The 27,371-nt window shown below is 42.0% G+C and overlaps 1 protein-coding gene across 1 annotated transcript; it reads left to right on the forward strand.

The window, feature by feature from the left end:
- Nucleotides 1-108: 108 nt before the first annotated feature.
- Nucleotides 109-27,371, forward strand: PKD2 (polycystin 2, transient receptor potential cation channel). Its single transcript, XM_065836648.2, has 15 exons — nt 109-625; nt 5,799-5,912; nt 9,726-9,859; nt 10,238-10,488; nt 11,174-11,398; nt 12,269-12,497; nt 14,329-14,499; nt 15,650-15,831; nt 16,903-17,023; nt 19,138-19,236; nt 20,222-20,343; nt 21,727-21,844; nt 22,080-22,243; nt 23,048-23,195; nt 24,232-27,371. Exons 1-15 carry the CDS (start codon nt 247-249, stop codon nt 24,463-24,465), a joined length of 2,691 nt encoding a protein of 896 aa, XP_065692720.2. The 5' UTR covers nt 109-246; the 3' UTR covers nt 24,466-27,371.

Raw genomic sequence — 27,371 nt, forward strand, 5'->3', positions numbered from 1 at the left:
ACCTTCGGCGGGGCCTGCTGGTGCTTTCACCGAAGCGGTGCGGCGAGCGGGCCGCTGCCACAGAGGGCGCCGCCGGGCTCCCCGCCTCGGGAGGGGGTGGGCGGAGGCGCTCGGCCCCCTCTGAGGGCCCGGCCGAGGGAGGGAGGCCTGGGCTGCCGCTCCCCCTCGGACAACTCCATCTCTCTCCGCGCCCCTGGCTTTCCGGGCCGCCGCCGCAGTGAGGGGAAGGGGCGGCGGCGGCTGCTAATGGCGGGCCGCGGGCGGGAGCAGCTGGAGCTGGAGCGGCTGGGCGAGGCGGAGCGGGCCGGCTCCTGCCCGCCGTCGCCGCCGCTCTCCGCCTGTTCGCGGCAGGCCTGGAGCCGGGACAACCCGGGCTTCGAGCCCGAGGAGGAGTCGGCGGCAGCAAGGCCGGTGCTGGAGATGGACGTGGAGTGGGGCAGCCCCGCGGCCGGCGCTTCGTCGTCGTTGGGCAGCGGCGCAGCCGGTCAGGGCGGCGGGCGGCGGCAGCGGCGGCTCCCGGCGGGGCGCGGCGGGGCGGAGGCACCGGGCCGGCCTCAGGGACCGCCCGACGGCGCCGCGCCCCACCGGGCGGCGTGGGCCAAGCGGCTGGCGCGGCGTCTGCGAGGTGAGCCCCTCTGTGCCCCCCTCCCGCCTTCCTCACACCCCGGCCCCTCCTCCCCGAGCGGGGCGCCGAGTTCCCCTGGGCTCCCGCGGCTCGGCTGCCTCGTCCGGCAGACCGCCGCCCAGAGGAACGTCCATGAATTGTTTGTCGTCCCTTCCCTTCCACCCGCCCCTTTGCTACCTGTCCTGTTTTATCTCCACCCGTGTTCTTTTCCCACCTCCCGTCCGTGCCCCCACGTCTTCATGCCCTTCCATGTGCCCACCTCTGTCCCGGTTACACCGGAGCACACACCTCTCTGGAGCACAGAGCTCTCTGCCCCCCTGAGCCCTGGCTGCTTTCAGTGCAAGGTCTCCTGAGTAGTTTTTTGGATGCATGTGGCTTTCCTGACCCCCAGCACCTGGTCTTTTGAGGACTGGAGCAGAATACTTGTCTTCTTGCCCCCTTTTTCAGCACCCTCTGCCCTGCGAAAGGGCAGCATTTGTGCTTAAAGCGAGGTTGCTGGCAAGGTGTTTTATTTAAGAAGAGACTGGACAACGCCCTCAGACACATGGTGTGAACTGTAGGGTTGTCACATGCAGGGACAGGAGTTGGACTTAGTGATCCTTGTGGGTCCCTCCCAACTCAGGATATTCTATGATTTTATGATTCTATGATTCTGTTAATTTTACAATACTGTGCATGGCCTTGGAGCCGCCCTCGATTGTTGAGAACTGCCTGTTGATGTGCAGCTCATGACTGGGCACGTAGTTTGAAGCATAAGCGGGACCACATCAAATGAGCATTTGGAGTGTTGTCCTAAGCTTACTGTATTAACTTTGCTGAGCCGGCCCTGCACAGGGGCTGATTTGACACAGCAAAGAAAATGATAGATGGGGAGTCCTTCAGAATCGAGGTTGTCCATCAGACAGATTTTTTTTTTTGCCCCCCCTGTCCTCTCGCTACCATTCTAATAAAGGTTTGGTAAAATACTTTAATTGAATAAATAGTTCGTATCCCATGCCTGCCCTGCTGCCTAAAACAATGTCCCTTGGGCTAGAGTAACTAGTTTGGGAGCTGATATGTATCTGTAGCTTGAACTTTTAAAAATTTCTGCTTTCAGGCTGAGGGATGAGGACCCTCAAGTCTTTAACTTGATAATGTGATACATCCTTTCAACTGGTGTGGTTCTCTTTTTAGTGTGAGCCTATATATCAAGCGTGTGCTGTGTGGAGAGTGGTGCAAAGTTACACATTCCTGCAGTGAAAAAAAATAAGTAAAAAAGAAATATTTTCAATAATGGCTGTGGACCAAGCTGCCTCTTGTTGTTTGAGACAGTGTACACTGGTAGTATACTATATTTAATTTGAAAATGAAAAGACGTCGTTTCATGTTCTATGAATGTTCAGAGTAGGTTTGTCCCTGTGGTTACTATCCACAGTTTCAGTTGATTTCTGACCTGCATACATATTGTGTTTATAGGCAAGTGTAGCTGAAGTTACTGTAGTAGACAGATCCTTTTCTGGCTCTTCCATGAGAATGTTGTTGCCATTAATTCACAGGTACAGTAACTGCCTGGGTGTGACTGTTGTGCTCTGGAGGAGCCACAGGGTGCTGGAGAACACGGCTGCATAGGAAAAGGGCCTATTTCAAACCTGAAATTAATATAGGGCACTTGAAAGATAACCGAGATTTTAACACAGTAAAGAGTACTCAATAGATCTTTTGACATTGCATGGATAACCGTGGGGATCTTTAAAGACTGGAAAATGGCAAACTCAGTAGTCAGTTTTATTTCGAGATATCTTAGAGGCAAGTTGGCATAGATTTATTTAATGAAATTCCAATTTGCTAGGCAGGATTCAACACAAGTGATTAATCCTGTGGATATCAGAAGTGATAGTGTTACTATGGCTAAACAAGTTACTGCTCATCAGCTGAGGGATATTGCATGGCAGCTTACACTTTTCTTGCTGTCATTTGTGAAATAAAGCTTGCACAGAGGATTTAGAATAATGGTACTTTGGTAATTGCTACCAGGAGGGAGACTGTAACAGGAGTTACTAAGTGAATAGAAACTCAGCCACTTCAGACTATCTGTATTTTAGGTTCTTTTGGGGGATTCTTTCAAATTCTAACGTGATTCTCTCTGAAGTAGCTTCAGTCCCTCTGGTTTTGCAGATCTCTTCAGCAAACATCCCAGCTGCTGGTGGGAGAGTAGAGCATGACTTTTCAACTCTGTTAAGGAGAAAGTCATCAAAAGTTTTTATGGGTAAGAGCAAGATCCATTTCAGAGCCAGACCAGGAAGCTAATCTTCTCCTCAGAGCTGCACTTCGTCACCCGGTGCTACTGTGTCCTCATGTGCATCAACACTAAGGAGTGGATGTGGGGTGTTTCTTGAAAGGTTTTCTTGGTTATTGTCAAATGGAGGTATCATAAATAATTTCCAGTCACTCATTAATCCTTACTTTCATGAAGAATGCATCATGAGCATTTTATTGAGTTGAACTAGTGCAGGCTCTGATTATACCTTGCTAAGGGATATGAGCTAAGGATTGTGAGGCTGTGTTTTGGTGTTGTTTTGGGACAAAGCGTCTTTGCCTGAGGGTCACCCACCTTCCTCAGACCCCTTCTTTCCCCAGCATATGAATTGCTGAATAGGCAGATTAGTTATTAAGATGTGTCTTGGCTTGAGGGCTTTCAGAACTCGAGACTTTTACATCAGTCTGAATTCATGTGCATTCTGTACCTTTTGAACTTGGATTTATGATTAGTTGTATGTGTATATGTAAGTACATATACATTATATTACATGTATGTGTGTATAGATAACATTTTATGTGTGTAAACAAAAATATTGCAATTTCTGGTGTTACGTGACAAACTAGACTTTTTATTGTAAGATGAAATTTCATCTTTTTTTTCCTGCATTTGCATTTGATCATTATTTTTTGACAACTCTTCTGAGTTTGTATGTTCTTTAGGTAAGCCATTTGGGCTGCAGAATGAGCATGAGAGAAGTGTTACTTGCAGATTTGTTTGATAAATGAATGTGGATAGATTCTGTCAAATACTTCATGAATAGAAAATTTATATAGGGAATGAACTGAAAATGATTAATCAAGGCTGGAAAGGAAGTGTTTCTGATGCTTGAAGTAGACGTCACCTTAAGCCCAGCACTACTCACCACCACTGTTCTCGATGCATCTAAACCAAAGGGGAAAAGGGGAATAATGTATGTATCTTCTGAAAACGTGGCATCTATAGAAGCTTCAAGCTAGCTGGTGGGCAAATCCAGAGTTCATTTAGCACAAAGATAATTGAGCGATCACGGCTACTGGTTTATTTCATTTGTTGTTTTTTGTTTGTTGATTTGTTTTTGTTTGTCGGTGTTTTTTTTTTTTCTTTTCTTTCTGTTTTTTCTTCACATGTAACTTTCTGTTCCTTGCTGACTCCTAACAATATTCTAATATGACAGAATTTGAGCTGGCAGCCTCTCTGCTCGCCACATTTCTTGTTGGTGAGTAATGTGCCGACAGCCGGGACACAGCTTTCTCGCCAGCTCAGCTCACTGCCTGTTCCAGCCTTTTCTTCCTCTCTTCCATGATGTTTTCCTGCCCTTATTATGAGGGTTGCTAATGCAACACAGTGCTGTATTAGAGGCGGAATTTATTGAGTTATTTATTGTTAGTGACTCTGTAAATGTTCTTGTTCCTGTTTCTATCTTCAAAAATGACCTAGTGGAGAGGATTTGGCATTCTGTGTAGTAAAGTGGTAGTCTTTATCTGTACATTTTCAGACTTAGCCTTAAAGAACAGCTTTGAAAAAGCTCTCTTGTTTTGGGGGCTGACACTAGTGAAGGTTATAACTAATTTAGGAGTGTGAACAAGAGATTAATGCTAAGACTTTTAGTGCTTGCTCTGCCTGCTAGAGAAGTTTCCTAGCTGACTTCGTGGTTAGGTCACAGCTTAAAAAATGTGGTAGCTGAAAGGCTTCTGAAAACATCTGACATGTTATTTTTTTTTTCTGCATAAACCTTGGATTTGCAGGTAGAGCAAAGAGCTTCCTTATTCCTGTCTCTTAGCTAACAAATGAAGTTCTGTAGCAAGCAGATTAGCGTGTCCTTGCCTTGCAGCAATGGTTGCAAAGCAGCAGCTCTCGCTTGTCACCTTTATAAAGTTGCTGTTCCAGTTGACTCCAAATTGCTGTGCTATGTTTGGTGGATCCAAGCTTTTTTCCTAGGGAGTTTGAGGTTATTTCATTTCCATCTACTGGGAACATAAAGAATGTTTTGAAAGGTTGGCTGTTTAAAATACCTGAAAAGGAAAAGAGTGGAAGTTTGGCACTTTCTGTAAGAGCGAATATTTATATGCTTTCTCTCCTGCCGTAAACTAAGGTCAAATCACCTTGGTTTATTTAACCTTAAATGAAGAGAAGTTCCTTGAAGGTAGCAGCTTTTTTTCCATTCTGTATTAGGCACAGAAATAAGTATGGTGGTTTATAACTGTCTTCTGTTATCAGATGATTGTTCTTTTAGTGACTCCATTAAAAAAAAAAAAAAGCCTGCTTTCTTTAATGTTTTTGGAAGGGATTGCGAAAGTTCAATAAGTTCCACTGTCTTCTTGAAAACCTCCAGTATGATATCATGAAGCTACTAACAGGCATAAGTAGTTGAGCTAACACAGTTGCCTAGTTTGACAGCAGGTGCTCATTTAGACCACTCCAAGTGTTTTAGTGATAGCTTTTTTTGTGCAAGAAAAGAAATCATGGAAATACTCACCATATCCCCACTGTGTCTTTATTGGACATGGCTTGCCTATATGGGAGAAGATGGTTACTATTTGTTTCCTTTACAAATATATTTGACTGACGTATCCTCCTTTTTGGTAGAAAGTTAAGATTACTAATGAAGATTCAATAGTGAAAGTGTGTTTTCATTCATCTGACAATGCTTTTCGTATTTTAAACAAACACCACACTGCGTTTCTTGAAGGATGGCTATCTGTGGGTGTCTTTGTGTACTTACGGAAGGGCAACTCAAAGAAGTTGTTCTTGCTTGAACTTATTAATACATCGGTTTTAAATCCTTAGAAGAACCTTCCACAGACATGATGTGGGTTAACCACTTGACTAATTATGTTGCTTGTGTATCTGGTATCAGACACCTGTGTATATCATTATATATTTTTTCATTTTAAGGTCTGTGGGGGACAAGACTCATGGAAGAAAGCAACACCAGCAGAGAGCGATACCTGAAAAGTGTTTTACGGGAGCTGGTTACTTACGTGATTTTCCTTGTGGTCTTGTGTGTCCGTAAGTACCGTTCAGCATTAATGCATCTAATTCTGTGCTGTCTGCTATTTGTACTTCCAGAATGAAGATGGTTTCAGTGATGTGGGAGAATTAATAGGCAGGTGTGGAGACAAATATTTGTAATTAAATCTTTCTCTTGTTTCTGCACTTGGGTTGTTGCTCGAAATTGAAAATACTAATACTGAAACTTTCTGTGCCTTAACAAGTTTTGCATCTTTAAGCAAGATGGTGATACACTTATTGGTTTTTAGGGAGCCTTTTTTGTGTGTGTAGTACCACATTGCGTGTGATGCTTCTGCTATGCATTTCAAAATCACTGAACAGAACTGTTAAATGTGAAAAGTAGGAGTTAGTAATCTAGGAGTCTAATTAATTAAATTAAATCACTGAGTTTCAAATTTATCACCAAGCTTATGTACAGATAATTTTAAGAATTAAAGTTCTTGGTAGTAGCTGGAAATACAGAGGTAATGTTAGCTAGTTAGAAATATCTGATAATCTGTGTTTGCATGATACTGGATGTTTTAAGCGTGTCTGCAGCCTGTGTATAGTCAAGTGTATATGGATCACACCTGGAGACTTCCATGATATAAGCGTGTCACTTTTTGTCTGAGATCATATCACAGAATCGACTGGATTGGAAAAGACCTCAGAGATCATCAAGTCCAACCCTTGGTCCAACTCCAGTCCATTTACTAGATCATGGCACTAAGTGCCATGTCCAATCTCCGTTTAAAAACCTCCAGGGACGGCGAGTCCACCACTTCCCTGGGCAGGCCATTCCAATGCCTGACCACTCTCTCTGTAAAGAATTTCTTTCTAATATCCAGCCTAAATTTTCCCTGGCAGAGTTTAAGCCCATGTCCCCTTGTCCTATTGCTAACTGCCTGGGAGAAGAGACCAATCGCCACCTGGCTATAACTTCTCTTCAGGTAGTTACAGAGAGTGATGAGGTCACCTCTAAGCCTCCTCTTCTCCAGACTGAACAATCCCAGCTCCCTCAGCCTCTCCCCATAGGTCTTGTGTTCAAGTCCCTTCACCAGTCTTGTTCTTCTCTGGACCCACTCCAGCACTTCAATATCTTTCCTGAACTGAGGGGCCCAGAACTGAACACAATACTCCAGGTGTGGCCTCACCAATGCAGAGTACAGGGGAAGGATCACTTCCCTTGTCCTACTGCCCACGCTATTTTTGATACAGGACAGGATACCATTGGCCTTCTTGGCCACCTGGGCACACTGTTGGCTCATGTTGTCAATTAGTACCCCCAGGTCCCTTTCTGCCTGGCTGCTCTCCAGCCACTCTGTGCCCAGCCTGGAGCGCTGCAGGGGGTTGTTGTGGCCTAAGTGCAGCACCCGGCACTTGGCCTTGCTGAACTTCATCCCATTGGAATCAGCCCATTTTTCCAGTCTATCCAGATCCCTCTGCAGAGCCCTCCTGCCTTCCAGCAGGTCAACACTCCCTCCCCACTTGGTGTCATCAGCAAATTTGCTGATGATGGTCTCAATCCCCTCATCTAAATCATCAATAAAGATGGACTGGACCCAACACTGACCCCTGGGGGACACCACTAGTGACTGGCCACCAGCTGGATGCAGCCCCATTCAACAGCACTCTCTGGACCCGGCCCTCCAGCCAGTTCTTAACCCAGCAGAGAGTGCACTTGTCCAAGCCACGGGCTACCAGCTTTTGCAGGTATGAAGTACCGCAACATTGTAGAGCACCAGGCTAACTTTTTTTTTTTTTTAATTTGACTATTAATGTATTGATATTGAATCCTAAACATAGACTTAGCACAGAAATGAGGAACTTGATGAATCTCCAACCTCATACACAACAATATTCCTGCCCTAAACGGAGTTTAGGAAGGAGCCAGAACTGAATTAGCTGTTCTTTACTCAGAGTGAAGAACCTTTGTGATGCTGGAGCGCAGGTAGTACAGGATGTTTATCAGAGGCCTCACACAGCACTGTGAACGGTCTTTTTTTCTGGCAGTGGGAACTTGAAGCCCTTATACAATTCTGTTTCAAGATTTCTAGGATTTTTTAATGTTAACTGTCAAGACATATTCATGTATTTGCGTAAGAGTTAGAAAGACACTTCAAAATAAAACTTAATAAGGAGTTGTGAAATAGATGTATGCTTTATTTGGTTACTAGGGAGAATAACGACAGAATCCGTATGCATTAAGTGACTACACCTTTGGAAGGCCAGTGTGTTTCAAGCCTCCAATTTTTAGCACAGGCAGTTCCGTTCTAAATGCCTGAAATGTCTGTGACGCTTAAGTTGTTGTCTGTGATCATTTATAACTGGACAAGATGATGTTTTGTGAGAGAGATCTTGGAGTGGAAAAAAAAAATGCAAAACTACATTGGTAGTCTGGCTCTGAGAGCAAGTCTGCATTGCTTGTCTGAGGTAGAATTACTAAGAAACTGCAAAACCCTGAACCTTTTACCATTGACAAAACTTCTTTGTTGTTGTGCTGCAAGCATGGTTATATACTAAGTTTTTTTGTTTTTTTTTATTTCCTGAGTCATTTAAGAATGCTTAGTGCATGTTTATGGAGAAAGCAGTGTAAGGCTGCTTGTAGCTTGGAGAGGTGTACCAGTGAGGGAATTGAATGAAAGTGAAATCAGTTTCAGTTGCAAAAGTCTGATTAAAGGCTGTTAACAATTTGTTTTGCTGGAGAAAAAGATTTTTGGTAACAGAAAAAAAAAAAGTATAGTGTGTTAAATATGTACAGATATTGCTAACTCATTAGTATCTTTTTAAGTACTAATATTTTTTAATTTTACACTTCAGCAATAACTGTGGGACAGGCTGGTCTGTGGCTTGGCATGACCTAGGAGAGAGCTTTCCAGTGCAGGCTAAATGATATTGGCGTTTCTTGTACTCTTGTATTTTTGAGAGTACATAGTTAGAGAGAATCCAGGTATTACACAATCATGTGACACATTCCATGTGCCACAGCAGAAGTCTGTTAAAAATACTTCTTGTTCTCCAGTTGCTGAAAACACATTTTCTTCCATGTGATAAAATATTTTTACAAAATTGTCAAAACTGATGGAAATCGCTCAGTGTAGGCTTAATCTCTCAGGCTCCTCTGAGTTTTAGCCATAAAACGGTTTTAAATATTTATAGGCAGTAACAGCATGAGCGCCGAAGACTGTGCTCTCAAGCTGTCTTGGCTTTGTACATCATTTTGTAATTTATGCTCTGTGGTTCTTAGTCAAACATTTGGCCCAGCGTGAGGAAAAGTGACAACATGCAATTTCTGTGGGAGATTCTCTTAGTAGCACTGGACATCTTGTGTGGAGTTTCCTTGTCTAACCATGGGCAGCTTGTGGCATTTGCAGTGCCCTGGACTATCCTGGTGGACCCTCATTATCTGCTCAAGCAGGACATATTTCACCTGAGGGCTTGTTCCTTCCATGCCAGCTCTCTGTGGCTGCCTTGGATAGCACTAGTCACACAGGAAGGCCCTAGTTGCCCCTCTTCAGGCTGCTGAATCCTGCCCCTGTTTTTCTTAAATTTAGCTTTTGTAGAAATATTAATAATAGAATGAGGCGTTGGAAAGAGAATTGAGTATTTTAAACCAATCAGTCTATTGTTCACTGCTTTTTGCAGTTTAATCACAGTTGCTTTATGTGGATTTTGTTTTGTTCTGAAGCTTAAGGTTTTCAGTGCAATCTCTGTACAATACAACCTGATGTATTCAGTACAAGCAAAGTACTCTTTTTTAAAATCTTCTTGATTTTTTTTTTCTTCTCTCCCCTCCCCTTTACCTCTCGCTCCTTACCAAATCTTTTGCAGTGACTTATGGGACAGTGAGTTCCAGTATGTACTATCACACAAGGGTTATGTCTCAACTCTTCCTGGAAACACCTGTATCGAAAATGGAGAAAACTGATTTCAAAACTTTGTCTACCATGGATGACTTCTGGAAGGTGATCTAAAACCAATTTTTTCTCTCTCTGTTGTTGCGATTTGCTCATCCTCTCATGGACCATAAATTCAGTCTACAGGCTCTTTTTTCTAATGTGATGGGGGTTGTGCATGAAGAGCTCTTTGTGCTCAATGTCAAAGCTATGGAACAAAGTAGGCCTTTAATATGTGTGTTTTTAGAACCCAGATAATGCTAGTAGGGCAGGGTGGTGGAAAGTTGGGGAGTGTCTTTGGAGGACACTTTGGAGGACACACAAAGGTAAGGCCTTTGCCTTAATGTCAGAAAAATTACCAACTGCAATGCTAACATATCCACAGAATGAAGGTGTATAAAAACAGGGCTGGTGACATGTAAACTAAAATCCTCTCTTCCTCCTCAGTTCACAGAAGGCCCTTTGCTGGATGGTCTTTACTGGGACATGTGGTACAACAACAAAACCAGGGCAGAAAACAAAAGCTTTATTTACTATGAGAACCTGCTCCTAGGGGTGCCTCGCATTCGGCAGCTGAAAGTAAGAAATGGTTCATGCTCAATACCTGAAGATTTAAAGGATGAAATCAAAGACTGCTATGATGTCTATTCTGTAGCCAATGAAGATACTGCTCCTTTTGGGCTCCGAAATGGAACAGCGTACGTAGTATTTCTGTAGACACATATATGGGTTTTTTTCTGACCCAATTGATGCTGAATTACACAATGAGTCACTTGGCAGAGGCGACTCTGCCTTTGCTGTATGTTCTGTCTAAAGCCAGGTAAATCCAGAGCAGCTGCCAGTTTTGCTCATGGAGAAACCATGCTGAACTTGGAGAGCACTGTGCTCTTGATACCCACTTGAGTTGTCATCCCTAGCTAAAAGATGAGACTAGCACTGCCTCTCTTGGAGGACAGTGTGACAGTTGAACTGTAAAGGGTTTTGGGGGTAGAATGTAACTAAGTAAATGCCAGTTTTCTGTCTGTCTTTCTGTCTGTCTGTCTTTCTGTCTGTCTGTCTTTCTGTCTGTCTGTCTTTCTGTCTGTCTGTCTTTCTTTCTTTCCCTGAGGTCAGAAATTCCTTGTGTTCTCTTTTCACAATTAAGACACTCATGACCCATTTTTCTATCTTAATTTTGTTGTACTAGTCAAAGGAACTTCGTAACTCTTTCTCCAGGGTACAAACGTCACAAATTTCTGCAAATACTTCTTAAATGAAAGATGCTTTAAGTAACTGATATGCATGAGGCTTTTTTTGGTCGGGTTTTATTGGTATCTGGTTTTGTTAATTGGAAGTTGAAAGTGGAAAAACTCACATGCTCTGTTTCACTTCCTGCTAAACTAGTTGGACGTACACCACTGAGAAGGATTTGAATGGGAGCAGCCACTGGGGCTTGATTGCCACGTACAGTGGGGCTGGTTATTACCAAGACCTTTCACGGACCAGAGAAATGACAGCGGTGCAGATTGCCAGCCTTAAGAAGAACCTGTGGCTGGACAGAGGGACCAGAGCAGCTTTCATTGATTTCTCCGTATACAATGCAAACATCAACCTATTCTGCGTTGTCAGGTATGAACAAAACCGTGACAGTGATCAAATTGCACAGTGTATGTTGTAGACCTGCGGTTTTCTTCAAACTGCTTTGTTGTGAGGATGTGGGAAAGCATGTGTTTTGTACCACGGAGGCAGACAGCTGAAGCGATGTGCCTCCCTGTTGAAGAAGCAGGACCCTACATGGTGACTACACTCGTCGTCTGCAGGCAGTTCTGACTTTCCTGATGCCACAACGGTTTGGGTGCAGTTTGCAAGCAACTTCTCTAGTGGTTGGCTTGTTAAAGTAAATCACAGAATCACTGGGTGGTTGGGGTTGGAAGGGACCTCTGGAGATCATCTAGTCCAACCCAACTGCTAAAGCAGGTTCACCTAAAGTAGGTTGCACAGGAAGGTGTCCAGGCGGGTTTAGAATGTCTCCAGAGAAAGAGACCCCACAGCCTCTCTGGGCAGCCTGTGCCAGTGCTCTGGCACCCTCAAAGGAAAGAAGTTTTTCCTCATATTCATTTGGAGCCTCCTGTGCCTCAGTCTGTGCCCATTGCCCCTCATTGTGTTGTTGGGCACCACTGAAAGAAGTCTGGTCCCATTCTATAGGTGGCTATATGACATCAGTCTTTAGTTTAAACAGCATGAAACAGATAGAGATGAGGACAGGGCTTCCTGTGTCTGTTTTCTCACTGTTTCTGAAATGTTACAGGTTTCAGCCAAAATTGAGAGCGCTCAGGTTTACGCCTTCTTTTCTATGTAGTGTCTTCTCTGAATTGTATATGGGCACTTTTGCCTGTTTCCATTATTTAAATACTTGTGTAAATAAACCCATGTGTCTTTTACTACTGCTGTTCATTGGCATTGTGTGAGATTTTTTTTCTTTGCCTTTTTAAAATGCAGGTTGTTAGTGGAGTTTCCAGCAACTGGAGGCCTTGTTACGTCTTGGCAGTTTCAGCCAGTGAGGCTGATTCACTATATCTCCACTTTTGATTTTTTCCTGGCAGCCTGCGAAATGGCATTTTGTCTTTTTGTTCTTTATTACATAGTGGAAGAGACCTTAGAAATTCACATTCATAGGTTGCACTACTTCAGAAGTCTCTGGAATTGCCTCGATATCCTTATCATTGTGGTAGGTAATCTTTATAACAAAGCTAACATTGCTTTCTGAGAAGCACTTTGTGGGAGATGTTAATGACTCCATATTAATGTTGTGGGTTTAAGGGATAGGGCCATCATTAAGAAGGATAATAACAGACTACAGACTGTTGGACTGTTCTGTGTGAATAAGACAGTTTTATTCTGTGTTGTCATGTCGGTGTGTTTTACAAACTTGCTTGTTCTGTCTTTGATGGTTTCAACCTTTGTGTCTTGGTGGAAGTTTTAGTGTATTTGTCCAGTATGCTTTTTCACAGCTTTTATCTATAAAGACACAGATGTTTTGGGAGGTAACAAACTCCTACTCATTTTTCTTCCATATCTCTGATACAGACTATTGCAGTGGCTTCCAAGTAAGAAAATCAACAGCTTTAAAGTAGTGATTTGCATTGGGAGGAAGCGTAACGGGGTTTGAACATGTTCGCAATGAACCACAAAGAGATTTAATGTGGTATTAAAATACTTAGCAGCTAATACCAAGTTTGAAGAAGTGTCTCAAAATTATAGAGCGCTAGCAGCTATCAAGGCTGCTTTCTTGATTAAGGCGACAATGTTGCAGATCAGTAATTCTGGTGTAATAGAAAATCTGAGTTTTGAATTTAAACCTACGTAGTAAATTCTCTCTGGGCTTATGTCAAACTGTGCTTACCAAAAATGTGCAAAGCCAGCAGTGCTGAAACAGTTCCAGCCCCATGCTTGTTTTGTGTCTTCAGGCTTGGACGAATCAAAGGTTTAATTTGTGAAGTTAGTATCTGTAATCTAATGAAATCATACTTGCATCACAGTGCTTTGTAAATGAAGGACCATTTAGAAGGATGTTTACATGAGCTGTGTGCTGTTCATTATACACTGGGAAATAAGATGCTTTGCTGTTACAGCAGTGAAGTGCATTCATGTCTGAGTGTAAAATTCAGTTCACACAAGGGGTCAAATTCTATGTTTATACCTTGTCTGATGGACATTTTTTTAAATTTAGGATTATTTACTTTATAACTGTATACCTGGTGAAGTGTTCACTTACACTAACAAAATGCACGTTTGCAGAAGTCAGAGCGAGAACCTTACCCATATGATAAAACTACAACTTCTGTGCTGTTGCTTGCTCCAGTTTAGTACTGGTCAGCCTGTACTCTGGAGAAAATCTAGTACCTTTTTGGCTACTGCTATCTTCCTGCTATTTACTCTTTTTCACCCTTCTCTTTTTGAGTTGTCATCCTTTTTTCTTTGTATTTCCTTCTCCATGACAGCTTCCTTTTTCTGAGCCCTCTGTGCTTCACCGTCATCTTGTTCTTCAGCTATGGCAAGGCAAGGATTTCTAAATCATCTTACTCCCAGGCTATTTGTCTGTAGTCTGGCACTATAATGATTTTGTCATGAAACATATTTCCCGATTTGTCCAGAAATTCTGGTTTGGATCTCATCTCAAACAGCAGCCACTGTACTGTTAAATTGCTCCTGAGTGAAAGGGGGTGAAGTGTGCCCTCCCTCCAGCCCTCCCAACTGCCTGGCCAAAAGCGCTAAAGTCATCAGTGACCAGAGGGATTAACCCTGAAGGGCTGCGAGAAACTTGTATCTGTGATTTATTCTAGGTTCTATGCAATCCCTAGCTGTTACTTTCCCATTGGGAAGTGTAGCTCTGGAGCCAGGACACCTTGCAAATAGTACTTTTGCTTTTACTTAAAGCTCGCACTATGGTAGTACTGTAAATAACATTAAGTTCTTCATATCTTTGACATGTGGCTGAAACAAGTTGTTTTAAAATCCTCATCACCTTTTGTGTGTTTTTGTGTTTCTTTTGTACTCAGCTCTCCGTGGTAGCTATAGGAATTAGCATCTATAGGATGTCAACTGTTGATATGCTCCTGAAGAAGCTGCTGGAAGATCAGAACTCATTCCCCAATTTTGAACCTTTGGCATATTGGCAAATGCAATTCAACAACATTGCCGCAGTCACTGTGTTTTTTGTCTGGATTAAGGTAACTCCAAAACACACATCCTTTTCCTCACATTAGAATGTAAGCAGCATTCTGAGTTTCACATTATATTTATATTTGAGGTTTAGTTATATTTCTCCTAAAATTGGTCATGCTAGAAAGTCAGAGCACAGGGGTAACTTCTTCCAGATTAAAAACAAGGTTATGGTTTTGCCAGAGGTTTAGTCAGCCCTTGTTTAAGTCTAGAAGATGTAGTTAGTGCTGGTGCTTTGTCACAGCAGAGATGTAAAGAAATGTTTTTATTGTTCCTGAATTGATAAGTCAGTAATTCTTACTGGGTACTACTTTTTCCTAGCCTGGTTTAAGTGTGCTCATTTTATATATTCAAAACTTCTAAATCATTAGGAGGGTTGGTAAAGCTAATCCAATTCATTTGAAAGCTAGATATGTTGCTTTACTTAAGCTTAATTTCTCTGTTCTATTGCCTCCTTTCTGTCCATACTGATTTTTCTGTCCTCTGTATGGAAAAAGTTGCAGAGGAACACTCCATTAATAAACACTCTGATGGGGAAAAATGTAAGACCAATGGTATGTGAATTTCCACTCTGATGCTCCAAACTGATACTTAGGTTATCAGGCAAGTTAGCTAATCTCTCATTGTTTTATAAAGCAAAGTTACATCTAATTATTGCATCATGATTTAACAAATAAAGTGGCTCATTATAAGACATAGTAGTAAACTGCAGAATACTGGACTAATGCGTGTTGGAGGGGACCTTGGGAAGTCTCTAGTCCAGCCACATGCTCAAGGAAAGTTCAGCTGTGAGACTGTCTTTGCTCACATTTTACTACTTCATGGCTATTACAACATCTTCATTGAAGATAAAGGAATAGGCTTTTGGAAGCATTTCAGTAACACTGCTCTGAAGCCAGGCTGCCAAATGGAGGAGTGAAAAAAAACCAACCAAACAAAACCCCACACCCAAACAAAAATTCATAGTTCTCACAGAATTTTCTTTAGATTTCAAAGCTCAGTGTTTTTAGGAAGTGATGTTATGTCTAAGTGTAAATTAACTGACTTCCTCTCCAGTCAGATCAGTAACACATCTCATGGGTAAAAGGCTGAAGAATGATTGTGTTAAGAAATAGTTGTCTTACTTGTCCTTACAGTTGTTTTTTTCTCTTTTAACAGCTTTTCAAATTTGTTAACTTCAACAGAACGATGAGTCAGTTATCCACTACCATGTCTCGCTGTGTCAAAGATGTCATTGGCTTTGCTATTATGTTTTTTATTATTTTCTTAGCATATGCTCAGTTGGCCTATCTTGTCTTTGGCACTCAAATGGATGATTTCAGCACTTTCCAGGACTGCATGTAAGTACAAGAATAAAAAATACAAAGAATTTACATTGGTAAATGGATTTGTTTGCCTCATCAGAGACCAAAGAAATCCTGTAACATTCATCTCAACAGATAAGCTGCAGACATATCACTGTTGATGTAGCTCAGTAGCAAATGCATTTCTTGATAGCATTATTAGTGTAAAAACTGTCTTCGCTGTGAGGGTAGGATTATACTATAATTAGATCAGTGGACTAAAAATGGCAACTTCTGGTTGGTGGAATTGACATGGTTTTTATAACAATTGGTCACATTCCTGGACAGACCATTAACTCTGTCTTCAGTAGCTGAATGACTGATTATGTGCTTACTGATGTTTGCAATGCTTACAGAAACTTTGTACAAATAATAATGCTGCGTTCCTGGTAGTGTGTGCAGTTGGTTGAGTGCATTTGTGAGTCCATCTTAGACAGCCGACTAGTAATTTGTAAGTATATGCTGGAATCCAGGAGAGGACTTAGTATAGGCTTGTTTACTAGTTTTTGCTTTTGACTTGGTACAACATAACCTGATTCTAACTGAGGTAATTACTAGTTTGGTCAGTTATTGATTTTCCCCTGCCTCCTTTCTTTGGGGCAGAGCATTGCAAAGAGTTTCTGGTAGAGAAGCAGAAGAACTTGAGATATGGTGGTGCTGTACAACGCCAAACCTCCTCCAGCCTTGGCACTGTACAGACAGGTTTAGAAGGAGAGGGTTGGGGCTGTGTGTATCTGAGAGGCACAGGAGTGGGTCTTAACGCTTCACGTGGGTAATCACTGGTTTTCTTTGCTTCGTGTTGCCCCTTTTATTGGTTATGACCAAAAGCCAGTAGAAACCACCCTGGCTTTGTTCTGTCTGTGTGGCATCTGCAAATTAGGTGATGCCTAGGGACGGGCTTGAGAAATTGATTATTGCAGTGCCTGATAAAGTACTGTAGTAGCGCAGACCTCTCTGCTACCTGTCGGTCAGGCTGTCAGGGTGAAACACATTGAGAACTCTTGCACAGCTCCAAAAGTGTTTTTTTCTCAACTCCTGGATGTGTTTTGTTTTGGTTTGTTTTTTAAGATTTACTCAGTTCCGCATCATTTTGGGAGACTTCAACTTCACAGAGGTTGAAGAAGCTAATCGAATTTTGGGACCAATTTATTTCACTACATTTGTGTTCTTTATGTTCTTCATTCTTTTGGTATGTATGCCTTTTTGCATCTTCTTGTTCTTTGATTCCTACTGCTACTGGGGGCTTTCTTTTTGGTAATGATGAGTGTGCAGTCCTTGTAGGGCCCTGACTTTTACGTGCCAAGTCACTACACTCTTTCATTTTTTTCTTCTTTTAAAATAGATTTGCTTTGTGTATTTTTTGTCTTTCCCATATGGTGCTTCACATTTTGTTGTTTGGGTTTTGGGTTTATTTTTATTTTTAAAAAATTGTTATTATTTTTTTATTTATTTCTAAAATCTGAATTGTGCTTGGCTTGCATACACAGCAAGCCTGTATCTTTTGGTGAAAAGTGGCTGTAATATTGCATACAGGCTCCTAGTTTATAAAGTGCTCTAATGAATGGCTGGCTGCATTTACAACAACCTAGTTTATGCAGGTAACACGCAGCTTCATCAGCAGTGATAAATTCAGTGAGTATATTGTGAGTGAACACTCAATGTTTGTATACTCTCTGTTAGTACTGAATTCGTATTACAGTCTTACTAACAATTTATATAACAAAAAGTGGAGGGAGGAGACCTCTCTCTCAGAAAACTAGGAGACCAAGTAAATTCATTTTTTTTATGTCGATAGAAGCAAAGAGCACCAGGATCTTCTACCTGGCTGTAGTTTTCAGGTAGTTTGGCACTAGCATTAATATATAGTGATCTTGTTTTCTGATTATATCTGATGGAAGCTGTTATGTGAACAAGAAATCCTCAAATTATTCCCAGAACTGTATGTCTTTTGGTGATCTGATAAGGTGGCAAGCATTAAAGCAGGATTTTTATTAACCTTATCTTCGTAACTTTTAGAATTAATTACTGAATGAGGCTTTTTGTTATTCCTTGAGATGAAGAGAAATGGCACTCGGATATTATTTGTGGAGATGGGAGAATAATTCATCTTGGCTATTCATTAGTAAGGAAGCAGAGAATCTTATGTGTTCAGTTGGATGGACCAGTAGTCAATTGGAAAATAATATATGGGTCATTCTGGCCAAAGAAGCACATGAGGCAAGTTTTGTGTTTCATTTGAAGCACCTCACAAAATCCAGAGGAGCAGGGGCTAGTGTCTGGCAAGGGAAATAAACACTTTTTTCTAAGGGGTAGCAGAAGAGCGCTGGAGTCTGAAGATATAGCAGGTTATCCAAAATACTGATTATACTTTGTATGTTTATTAATTTCTGCACATTGTGTAATTTGACTGGATTGAAATGTTGCTGTAAACTCCCTGAGACCAGTCTGAGATCTGGAAACCAACTTAGGGAGGATGGGCAGAAAGCACCAGCTCTTAATGTTGGGCATCTGAAAGCAAAATAGACAGACACCAAATTATCTCTTACTTCTCTGGTGTTTGGCAAGAATGCATAAAGTTACAGCACTGGAAGATTGTTCTCTTTAAGTCATGAGGAAATAAAGGTTAATGCTGCCTTTCTGCATGAGAGTGGCACATAGAACACGCCAGTAAATTGAGTAGTTCTTTCTGGACTTGAATGTCCAGCTTGCAATTCAACAATGTTTACCTCATGTTCCGCAGGACCCTTTCCGTAATCACAGCATGGCTTGAGTAAATTATGAGACCAAATTTTTCTCTTTTGTCTGAACAAGCAACCAGGCTCTCTTCAAGATTTTAAGCTTTTTTGGTCTTATCTTTACTCTGTAATAAAAGTGGAGTTGTAACTAGGTAAGAACCTCATGTTTGTGCTGGTTATTACAAGATGAATAGTAAACTTCGTTCCTCACATATTTTTGTTGCCAGCTGTGTTGCCTAGATTAATTCACAGGTGTTACCAGTATAAGTCTGGCCTCACAGGTAGAACATGGTTTATTGCCACTGCTGTGTGTAGGCATGAACTGTCTCTGGAAAGTAGTTCTCTAGTTATGTTAATAACCAGCAGTCTTGATTAAAAGTTATTGGGCTTCAGTGTATCATATTTCAGTATCTCAAACTCTTATGTCAGTGCTTTTTAAACAGCCCACCATTTTCTTCTGACCTCTTTTAAAAAGTAAATGTATAGGTCTGCACACGAAGGTCATGGGAGTAGTAGGGCTCAGACTTGTTGAAATCTAAGTAGGCTTTCTCATTTCTCTCGTGAGCAGAACATGTTTTTGGCCATTATCAACGATACGTACTCTGAAGTCAAATCGGATATGGCACATCAGAAGGCGGAAATGGAACTGTCTGACCTTATCAGAAAGGTATAAGTTTTGTTTGTTTGACATCTCATTCCTCACAGCTGAACTTACTCCATAAAATGCTCTATAAATCTACAAGGTAAAACTGGCAGCAGCTGATGAAAATACACATCTCTCACTTAAATAAATTTGAGCTGAGTGTCATTTAAATGAATTAAAACTTCCCATCACAACATATTTTAGTCATCTGAGACTTTGCGTTGAATGATCCGCCTGCTGAATATGACATAGGATTCATCTGTCTAGGTACACAGAGAAATATTGAACTGGTGAAGCTAAACTGCTGTTTGGTTTGGTCACAGAATTCAGAATTACCTCATTTCAGGCAATAAGATGAGGCAACTCTTGGATAATGTGTTGGGAGCTCCCAGGGACGGCTGCCTGTAAGGTTGTTGAATAGAGTTCAGAGTTTGACCCGACTGCCAGTTGAGGAAAAACATGTGCATGTGGCACGGATCTGGTGCTGTACCACAACCAGAAACATCTGAACGCACACTCTGCCAGTGCGTGTAATTCAGTGTTTAGAACTTGGAAACTGGTTATGAAAACACAGCAGAGAAAAATGAAAAGTGCTGCTTTGTTGGGATGAGGATTTTTTTTTTTAAAGCATTCCTGCAAGTGAAGAATGAGAGATAAGCAAAATGACCACAGAAGGTTATTCCTGGTTTGTCAGCATCATTTAAAACTGTCACTTAACTGTCACCAACTGCCAAAGCTGACTTACTGGGACAAAATGCTCCATTCCTACTGACCTGCAGTGCAAACTGAATGATGAAAGCCTTACCTCTAACTGCAAAGGTATTTGTATGTTGCCCATTTAAATGATATAAAAGATGGATAAACTGGAGGAAAAGGCAGATTCCTGCAGGACTTTTGGAACACGCTAAATGTGTATACCAGTTGATTTTTGTGATGAAAACAAACATTAGAAATCAAGTGTTAACATTTCATGAGAAGTAAAAAACCAAAATTTCACTTATTCTTTCAGGGCTACAACAAAGCCATGATCAAACTTAAACTGAAGAAAACTACTGTTGATGACATTTCAGAAAGTCTGAGACAAGGTGGGGGAAAACTAAATTTTGATGAACTTCGGCAAGATCTAAAAGGGTAAGGAAGATGTTACTTCTTATCCTGAGTAGTATCCCTGAAGATGTATGATATTAAGTCTCTGATGCAAGTTTCTCTCACTTCTGTGTTGTGGCAGGAGCGTTGTGGTGGGAATAAAGACAACACAGCCAAGTATTTTATGCTTTTCCTGTGTCTGGTGGGAGGTTTATGTAAACAAACAGATATGTACAGGCAAACCACCTTTTCATAGAATCATAGAATAGTTTGGGTTGGAAGGAACCTTCAAAGCTCACCTGGTCCAACCCCCTGCCGTGCGCCGGGATGTCTTCACCCCAATCAGGTTGCTCAGAGCCCCATCCAGCCTGGCCTGGGATGTCTCCAGGGATGGGGCATCCACCACCTCTCTGGGCAACTTGAGCCAGTGTTTCACCACTCTCATTGTAAAAAATGTTTTCCTCGTGTCTAGCCCGAACCTCCCCTCCTTTAGTTTAAAACCATCACCCCATACTTTATCACTACAAACCCTGCTAAAAAGTCTGTCCCCATCTTTCTCCCCAGAGTCTTCTTCAGGCTGAACAACCACAACTCTCTCAGTCTGTCCTCACAGCAGAGCTGTTCCAGCCCTCTGGTCATTTTTGTGGCCTCCTCTGGCCCCTCTCCAATAGGTTCATGTCTTTCCTGTACTGACGACCCCAGAGCTGGACGCAGAACTCCAGGTGGGGTTTAATCAGAGCGGAGCAGAGGGGCAGAATCACCTCAATCTGTTGGCCACAATCCTTTTGATGCAGCCCAAGATACAATTGACCTTCTGGGCTATGGGGATATTGATCTGCAGGCATTGCACAAAGGAAAATTTGAACTATGACACAGGACCAGGGAAGAAGAGAGTGGGAAAACCATTATCAGTTTGAGGTAGAAGAGAAGTAATAACTGAGGAGGTCTGCTGAGCTCCAGCCCCTGGGCTGTAGCTTGTGTTGCTGCAGTGGCGCACCATCTCACACCAGAGGAAGGATTTGGCACTCTGGGGCCCAACTGCCTCAAGTTACTGTGTTGTGGGGGAGAAAGGGTCTAAGGAAGCAGAGATAGAACGCCTTTGAGGAAACAGGAATGTTTCTGTCAGAGCCACTGAAGGAGTTTGTGAACAGGCAGGAAAGGGAGCAAATAAAGGAGGTATAAAAGAGATGGCCGTGAAGGAGCAGGGTGGAATCTAGGGGAGATTTCTGCTATTGGCTAATGAAAGGTGAGGGCTGAGCTTTTTGTTATTATTAGCGTTGTGAATTTCCATGCGGCACTGGGTTCAAGTTGTGTCTTTGGGTTGGGGATGAAAATTTGGTCGAAGTGAAAGGTTTTCCTCATACTTCAAGTTTGTTCAGCATCTGAAAAACGGAAAGTGATGAAATGTTTTTTTTTCTGCGTTTTCAGGAAGGGGCACACGGATGCAGAGATTGAAGCAATATTTACCAAATATGACCAGGATGGGGACCAGGAACTGACAGAGCATGAACACCAGCAGATGAGAGATGACCTGGAGAAAGAGAGGGTGAGTTCAGCGTTGAGTGGTATTCCACCAGTACCATCTGCCAGTCTTCTTGTACTGGTTTACTGCCCCAGAAGAGTCCTCTTGTTTCCCTTTACATTTGCGCTCATCTCTGGCTCTCTGAGCAGAACTGTGAAAAGGGAAGGGGGAGATAATGGAGGACTTTGACACCCCCATTCGCCTTGTACAGGTGAATGTCCTTACATGTTCTCTGTCTGTGGCTAATGTTTTCACAAAGGAGGATCTGGACCTGGACAGGAGCTCTCTGCCACGTCCTCTGAGCAGCCGCAGCTTCCCCCGGAGCCTGGATGACTCTGAGGAGGATGAGGATGAAGACAGTGGACACAGTTCCAGGAGGAGGGGCAGCAGCTCTAGCGGGGTTTCCTATGAAGAGTTCCAAGTGTAAGTTTATCATTCTGAGGGGGATAAATCTGCATGATGGTGTTCTTTTTGCTTGTGGATTTTTTTCTTTCATCTATTTACTAGTTCTTCCTGTAACTCTGAATATTAATCAAATATTCATAAAAGTCAATGTTATGTTTTTAAGGTGTTAAGTTACTGCTTTTAGTAGCTTTCAGGTAATATCTAAATTGGAGGTACCTTAGAGAGGCTCCTGGAAATCAGTAAGAAAACCAAAAGCAACAAAACCAAAACTAAAACATAAGCACAAAAAACCCAACCAAACCACACCAAACCAAAACAACAAAACAAGAAAAAACACCTGTTCTTAAAACCTGGTCACTGAAAAAACAGAGAAAATAGTCATGCTACACTAGTGCCAGAAGACTTTTCTGCTTTTTTTTACGTAGTAAAACCTTGAGGTTATTGTAGGTTCAGTGGAAACTTTAGCTGTTGTTTTTAATAAGTTACTTGTGATTGTGTATTTTGTCTAAAATGATAGATAGAAATGCTAGCATTGCTCTTAGTTATAGCAGTGCTAGCTGAATGAAGAATTTGAGTCACCAGAACCAACAAGTTTTGATAATGATGCCCTAAAAACAGGGAAAATGGAGTGGAATTTGTGCTTTTTTTCCTATCTGTTTTGCCCCTGTGTTATCTTTTTGCTCTTGTGTACCTTGTCCCTTCCTGGACAGTAGGACTCATTTGCGGCAAGTCAGATGTGTACTTGAATTAAAATGCTGTTTCACCCGCTCTGTGTGACTTGGAAGTGTCCGAGTCACTGAAGCTCCTGCTTGTCACCCTTAGACTCATGAGACGGGTCGATCGCATGGAGCACTCCATCGGTAGCATCGTCTCCAAGATTGATGCAGTTATTGTGAAGCTTGAAGCGATGGAGAGAGCCAAACTGAAAAGGAGGGATGTTTTGGGCAGACTGTTGGATGGAGTGACAGAGGTAAGAAGCACCTCCTCCCTCCTCTCTGGCCACTACCTGCCTAGCTTGCTTCTTGTTACCACTTCTTCCTTCTGCTGCTCATGGGAAGGTTGAGGGAGCGGTGGTTAAAAACAAGGTTGGTGCTTTGGCAGTGGCCAAATCGTTTCAGTTTTGTGTTGCTGAAGGGACGTGATGCAAGTTTCAGATACGCCAACCCAACTTATAGTAGGCCTGTGTCAGGCTGAGACAGCAGAGCACCATCTAAACCCTTGGACTGGACAGCCGTGGTGTTCAGTAGTTGCTGAAGCAGCTTGTTCGTCCCTTGGTGTCACTTAGGGTCAATACAAAGCTTTTTATGGACTAGTCAGTTAGACTTAGGGGCAGCTGGTCTGTTAAGAGTCAGGGGGATCCAGCCCAGCAGGCCTGTGCAGTCTGCTCTTCTCCTGTGCTGTTTCTGGGATTGTCTGTAGCCAGTAGAAGCAGGTCACTTCTGTCACCAGGCTTATCTAGCTTCTGTTGCCTCCTCTCCCACTTTCTCTTTCTTGAGAGCCCTTTGAAAGTGACCAGTGGGACAAAGACATTATTTATGTGGACACTAAAACCTGCCAAGTTCCTGATGGAACAAGAACAGTGGAACAGGACTGTTAAGGGGTGGGCAAGATGGTCTGTCTTGGTGGGTTACGTAGGTCAGACTTGCAGCTGCCCTGTTGCAGGTATGGTGTTTCTGGCTGTTACTGTTCCAGTGTTCCAGACAATAAATCTACTCGGTTCTTGAGCTGGGGCTTCCTTGTGGGTGTGCTCTCCTCAGTATAGTTAACATTTCTGGAAGTGGATTTAAATATTAGAGCTGTGATACAAATTGTGCTTTCATGAGTCAAGGTGACGGCCTGGGCGTTACGTCACTGGAAAGAAAACAATTTACTGCTTGGAGTTGTGTTTCCCTGCTAGGCTGTGGAATCATTTGAGTGGTATAAATATTTCCCATGTTTGTATAGGGTTTTTCTTAGGCTGCAGGTTGGAAGCTGTGTTTCCAGCTTGTGTCTTTTAATCTATTCAGGATGAAAGACTGGGCCGTGACAACGAAATACACAGGGAACAAATGGAGCGTCTCGTGCGAGAGGAGCTGGAGCGGTGGGAGTCGGACGATACAGCGTCCCAAATGAGCCATCGTCTGGGAACGCCGCTCGGGCTGAACGGCCAGCCCCGTTCCAGGAACTCTCGGCCGTCTTCCTCCCAGTCAGATGGTATCGATGGAGGAGGAGGAAACGGGGGGAATAACGTCCATGTGTAGGATTAATTTTGTAGGTGATTCGAAATGTTTCAGGTCAGTGTTAAGCCAGGAAATAACACTCCTCCACGGTTTCTCCAACATGAGGTGATCATCCTGATCAGACCGCTAAGGACAAGTTTCACTGGTGAGTAGATGTAATTTTGCAGACCTATGTAAGCCACGTGTCAAATTCAAGCTGCCAACAATGAGACTTTCAGCCTTGGACAAAAAAATGCAGGAGACAGAGTGGAAACCAGGTGTGACAAAATGTACCTGGACAGAAATTTGTGTCTGTACATGTACTATGGTGAACAGTTTCATGAGGGCAGCAAGTTTCAGACAAAATACTGTGCTGTGGCTAGAGCACTCAAATGAAGGGCTGTGTGTTTTCTGCTTTCTGTTGGAAAATACAATTTTAAGTACTTTAAAAGGCAATTTATAAAAGAAAATTGCATCAGTTTATTGTCTTAGTTGTTATTAGAGCTGACACTTTTCAAAGAGATAAAACAACACTTTTTCTACTTTGGGTTTCTGCCTATTTTTCTGACTCTTGGTGTACTAAAATTTTAATTGATTTAAGATGTTAATTTTTTCCTGTTTTTGAGAAATACTATGTTTCTTTAAACAGAAGAAAGTGGACTTAGTTTGTACAACTGTAAATCACATTATTCTGTAATAGAAACCATATGCATTACGTGGTTTTGCATTTCATTAGCATTTCAAAAGTAGTACTTGAGAGCTGCCTCTTCACACCCAACTAGCATGATAATTTTCAGCTTGGTTACACAAGTGCCCATTTTTTAATGCTATGTTTTCATGATCCGAGTGTTCCAGGAATAAACATTGTACAGTTTCTTAGGCAAAGATGGTTACTTTCTGGAAAATATATTTTTTAAAAAACAATTGAAGAACACTATCTCTTCCTTGGGTGTGACAGGGAAGGGGGCAGAGAAGTTGCTGACAGTTGGGAAAAATCTGGTCTTGCGGTCTATCAAGTTCTAATAGCATCTTGACAATATCTGTATTTACCTGTAATGGTTTTCAGCGTACTCACCGATTTTTTGTATTTAATCTCCTCTGCTTTCTATGTCATAGAAGCTTGCTTTTTGAAAGGAGATGCAACACTGAAATTATGCTTGTTTCCTACAGGAAGTGTTTGTGGGTTTGCCCAGCAAAATGTTTCAGTGTCTGGCACGCCAGTTTAGGAGGGAGGTTGTCAATTGTGCTTTTTTCCTGAAGATGGCACTTGTCTTGTATTTAGTGACTTAGAGTTGTTGTAAAGGAAAATGGAAAGCTACGTAATCAAACACCTTAGCTATTAGTAAGGTATATAGAGGAAAAAAATGTCTGTTTAACCAAGTATATATATATATGTTATGTTGGTGCTTTTTGTTTAAAAAGCAGTTATTGCCAGGGATTAGCACCTTATTCTTTGGGAGTACAGCTTGGGCAAAGCTACATCTTGCATATGTTCTTACAACTGTATTGCCTGGATGTACAATGCCTCAGAATGCCTTCCCTCTGACCAGAGGACTCGCTGAAGTTAAATAGACTTTATGCCTTTCCCTGTTTTTAAGTTTATGAGAAACCATAAGCACAGAAACATAATTAATGTAAGGTGGAGCAGGAGAAAGTTCAGTGTGGAGACTGGAATTTCTTAGTAGCTTTGGCTCGAGAACAGAATGACCAGGGAAAACTGGTTGTGATTCCTGTCAGGTATTTTTTCTTTCTGTGGGTTATTTTGTCCCATACTAGGAAGAAATTCATACTCTTTCACAACAGACCCCATCAGCTTCCCAAAACAGCCCACTGCGCAGTGGTTAAGGCATATTTGTGAAGCCAGAGACACTAAGACTAAGCTCTGTCTTGCCTCGATTGCGAGTTTTTGGACCTTAGAAACCTTTCTGAGGAAACCTTTTCCATGTTAAAATGGCATTTCTGACTTAAACTAAAGAAACAAAACCCCAAAAAACCACTAGCTCTACTCATGGCCAGCTGGTGTGCCAGGAAAATAGAAAATACAATACAAAACAATTTAAATATATGTAGCCTTGTTTAGTGTGTTGCTATGTGACATGGTTTCCAGTCTAAACTTTGAGGCATGCAGACTAATTATATGTGTGTAACATGTAACTGATGTTTGGTTTCTAGGCTGAAGGGTTACCTAAGTGGTAAGATAGGATTTTGAATAATCATGTACTTAAAATCACTGACTTTGGGCCAGATGACCAAACTTGAAGTGTCCAGCCATCGGCTGGAAGGTTATGAAGAATGTCTCATGTCAAGGCTTGTGCCCGTGGCCTGCAAAGCATGTCGCGTGGAGCTATAGAGGCTGATGGACAAGTGATGTCATCTGTGAGGTCATCTGTTGGTGACACAGGGCCTTCCTGGGGGGAAAGAAGCAAAACTCAGCCTATCAGGATGGTTTTTAAATAGGTTTTTAAATAAGTTTCCAGTTTATAAAAAAAAAAAAAAGGTATATTTCAACATGTAAATTCAATCACGCAGCTCATCTTGTATTTGTATTCTATTTTTATTATGAAAAGGAAAATATTTGCATTCATAGCTGTATTTGTTGAGGTATATTTCTGTAACGTGTCGTTACTTAATAACAAACTTCATCTTGAAGTGCAGTAAGTTTTCATGGGGTACCCGTGCCTGTTGACAGTGGGCCTCGCTGTAAGCGCCTGGCCACTTGACAGATGTTACAAACATTTTAATCATTTTGTTTTTCAACTTTAGATTATAGTATAATTTCCCACTTATTACAAAGGTAAGTTTTTTGCATAGTAACATAATGTACAGTGTTTGGTCTTATTAGGAAGCTGTTAATTATGCAAGTCTTCTACAGTGATCAAGAATGTATTGATTTGTAAAACTGAGCACTTTACTTCCTAATAAACATTTTATATAATCAATAAAGCAAA

The sequence above is a fragment of the Patagioenas fasciata genome, chromosome 4 (genome assembly GCF_037038585.1).
Source record: "Patagioenas fasciata isolate bPatFas1 chromosome 4, bPatFas1.hap1, whole genome shotgun sequence".
Lineage (NCBI taxonomy): Eukaryota > Metazoa > Chordata > Aves > Columbiformes > Columbidae > Patagioenas > Patagioenas fasciata.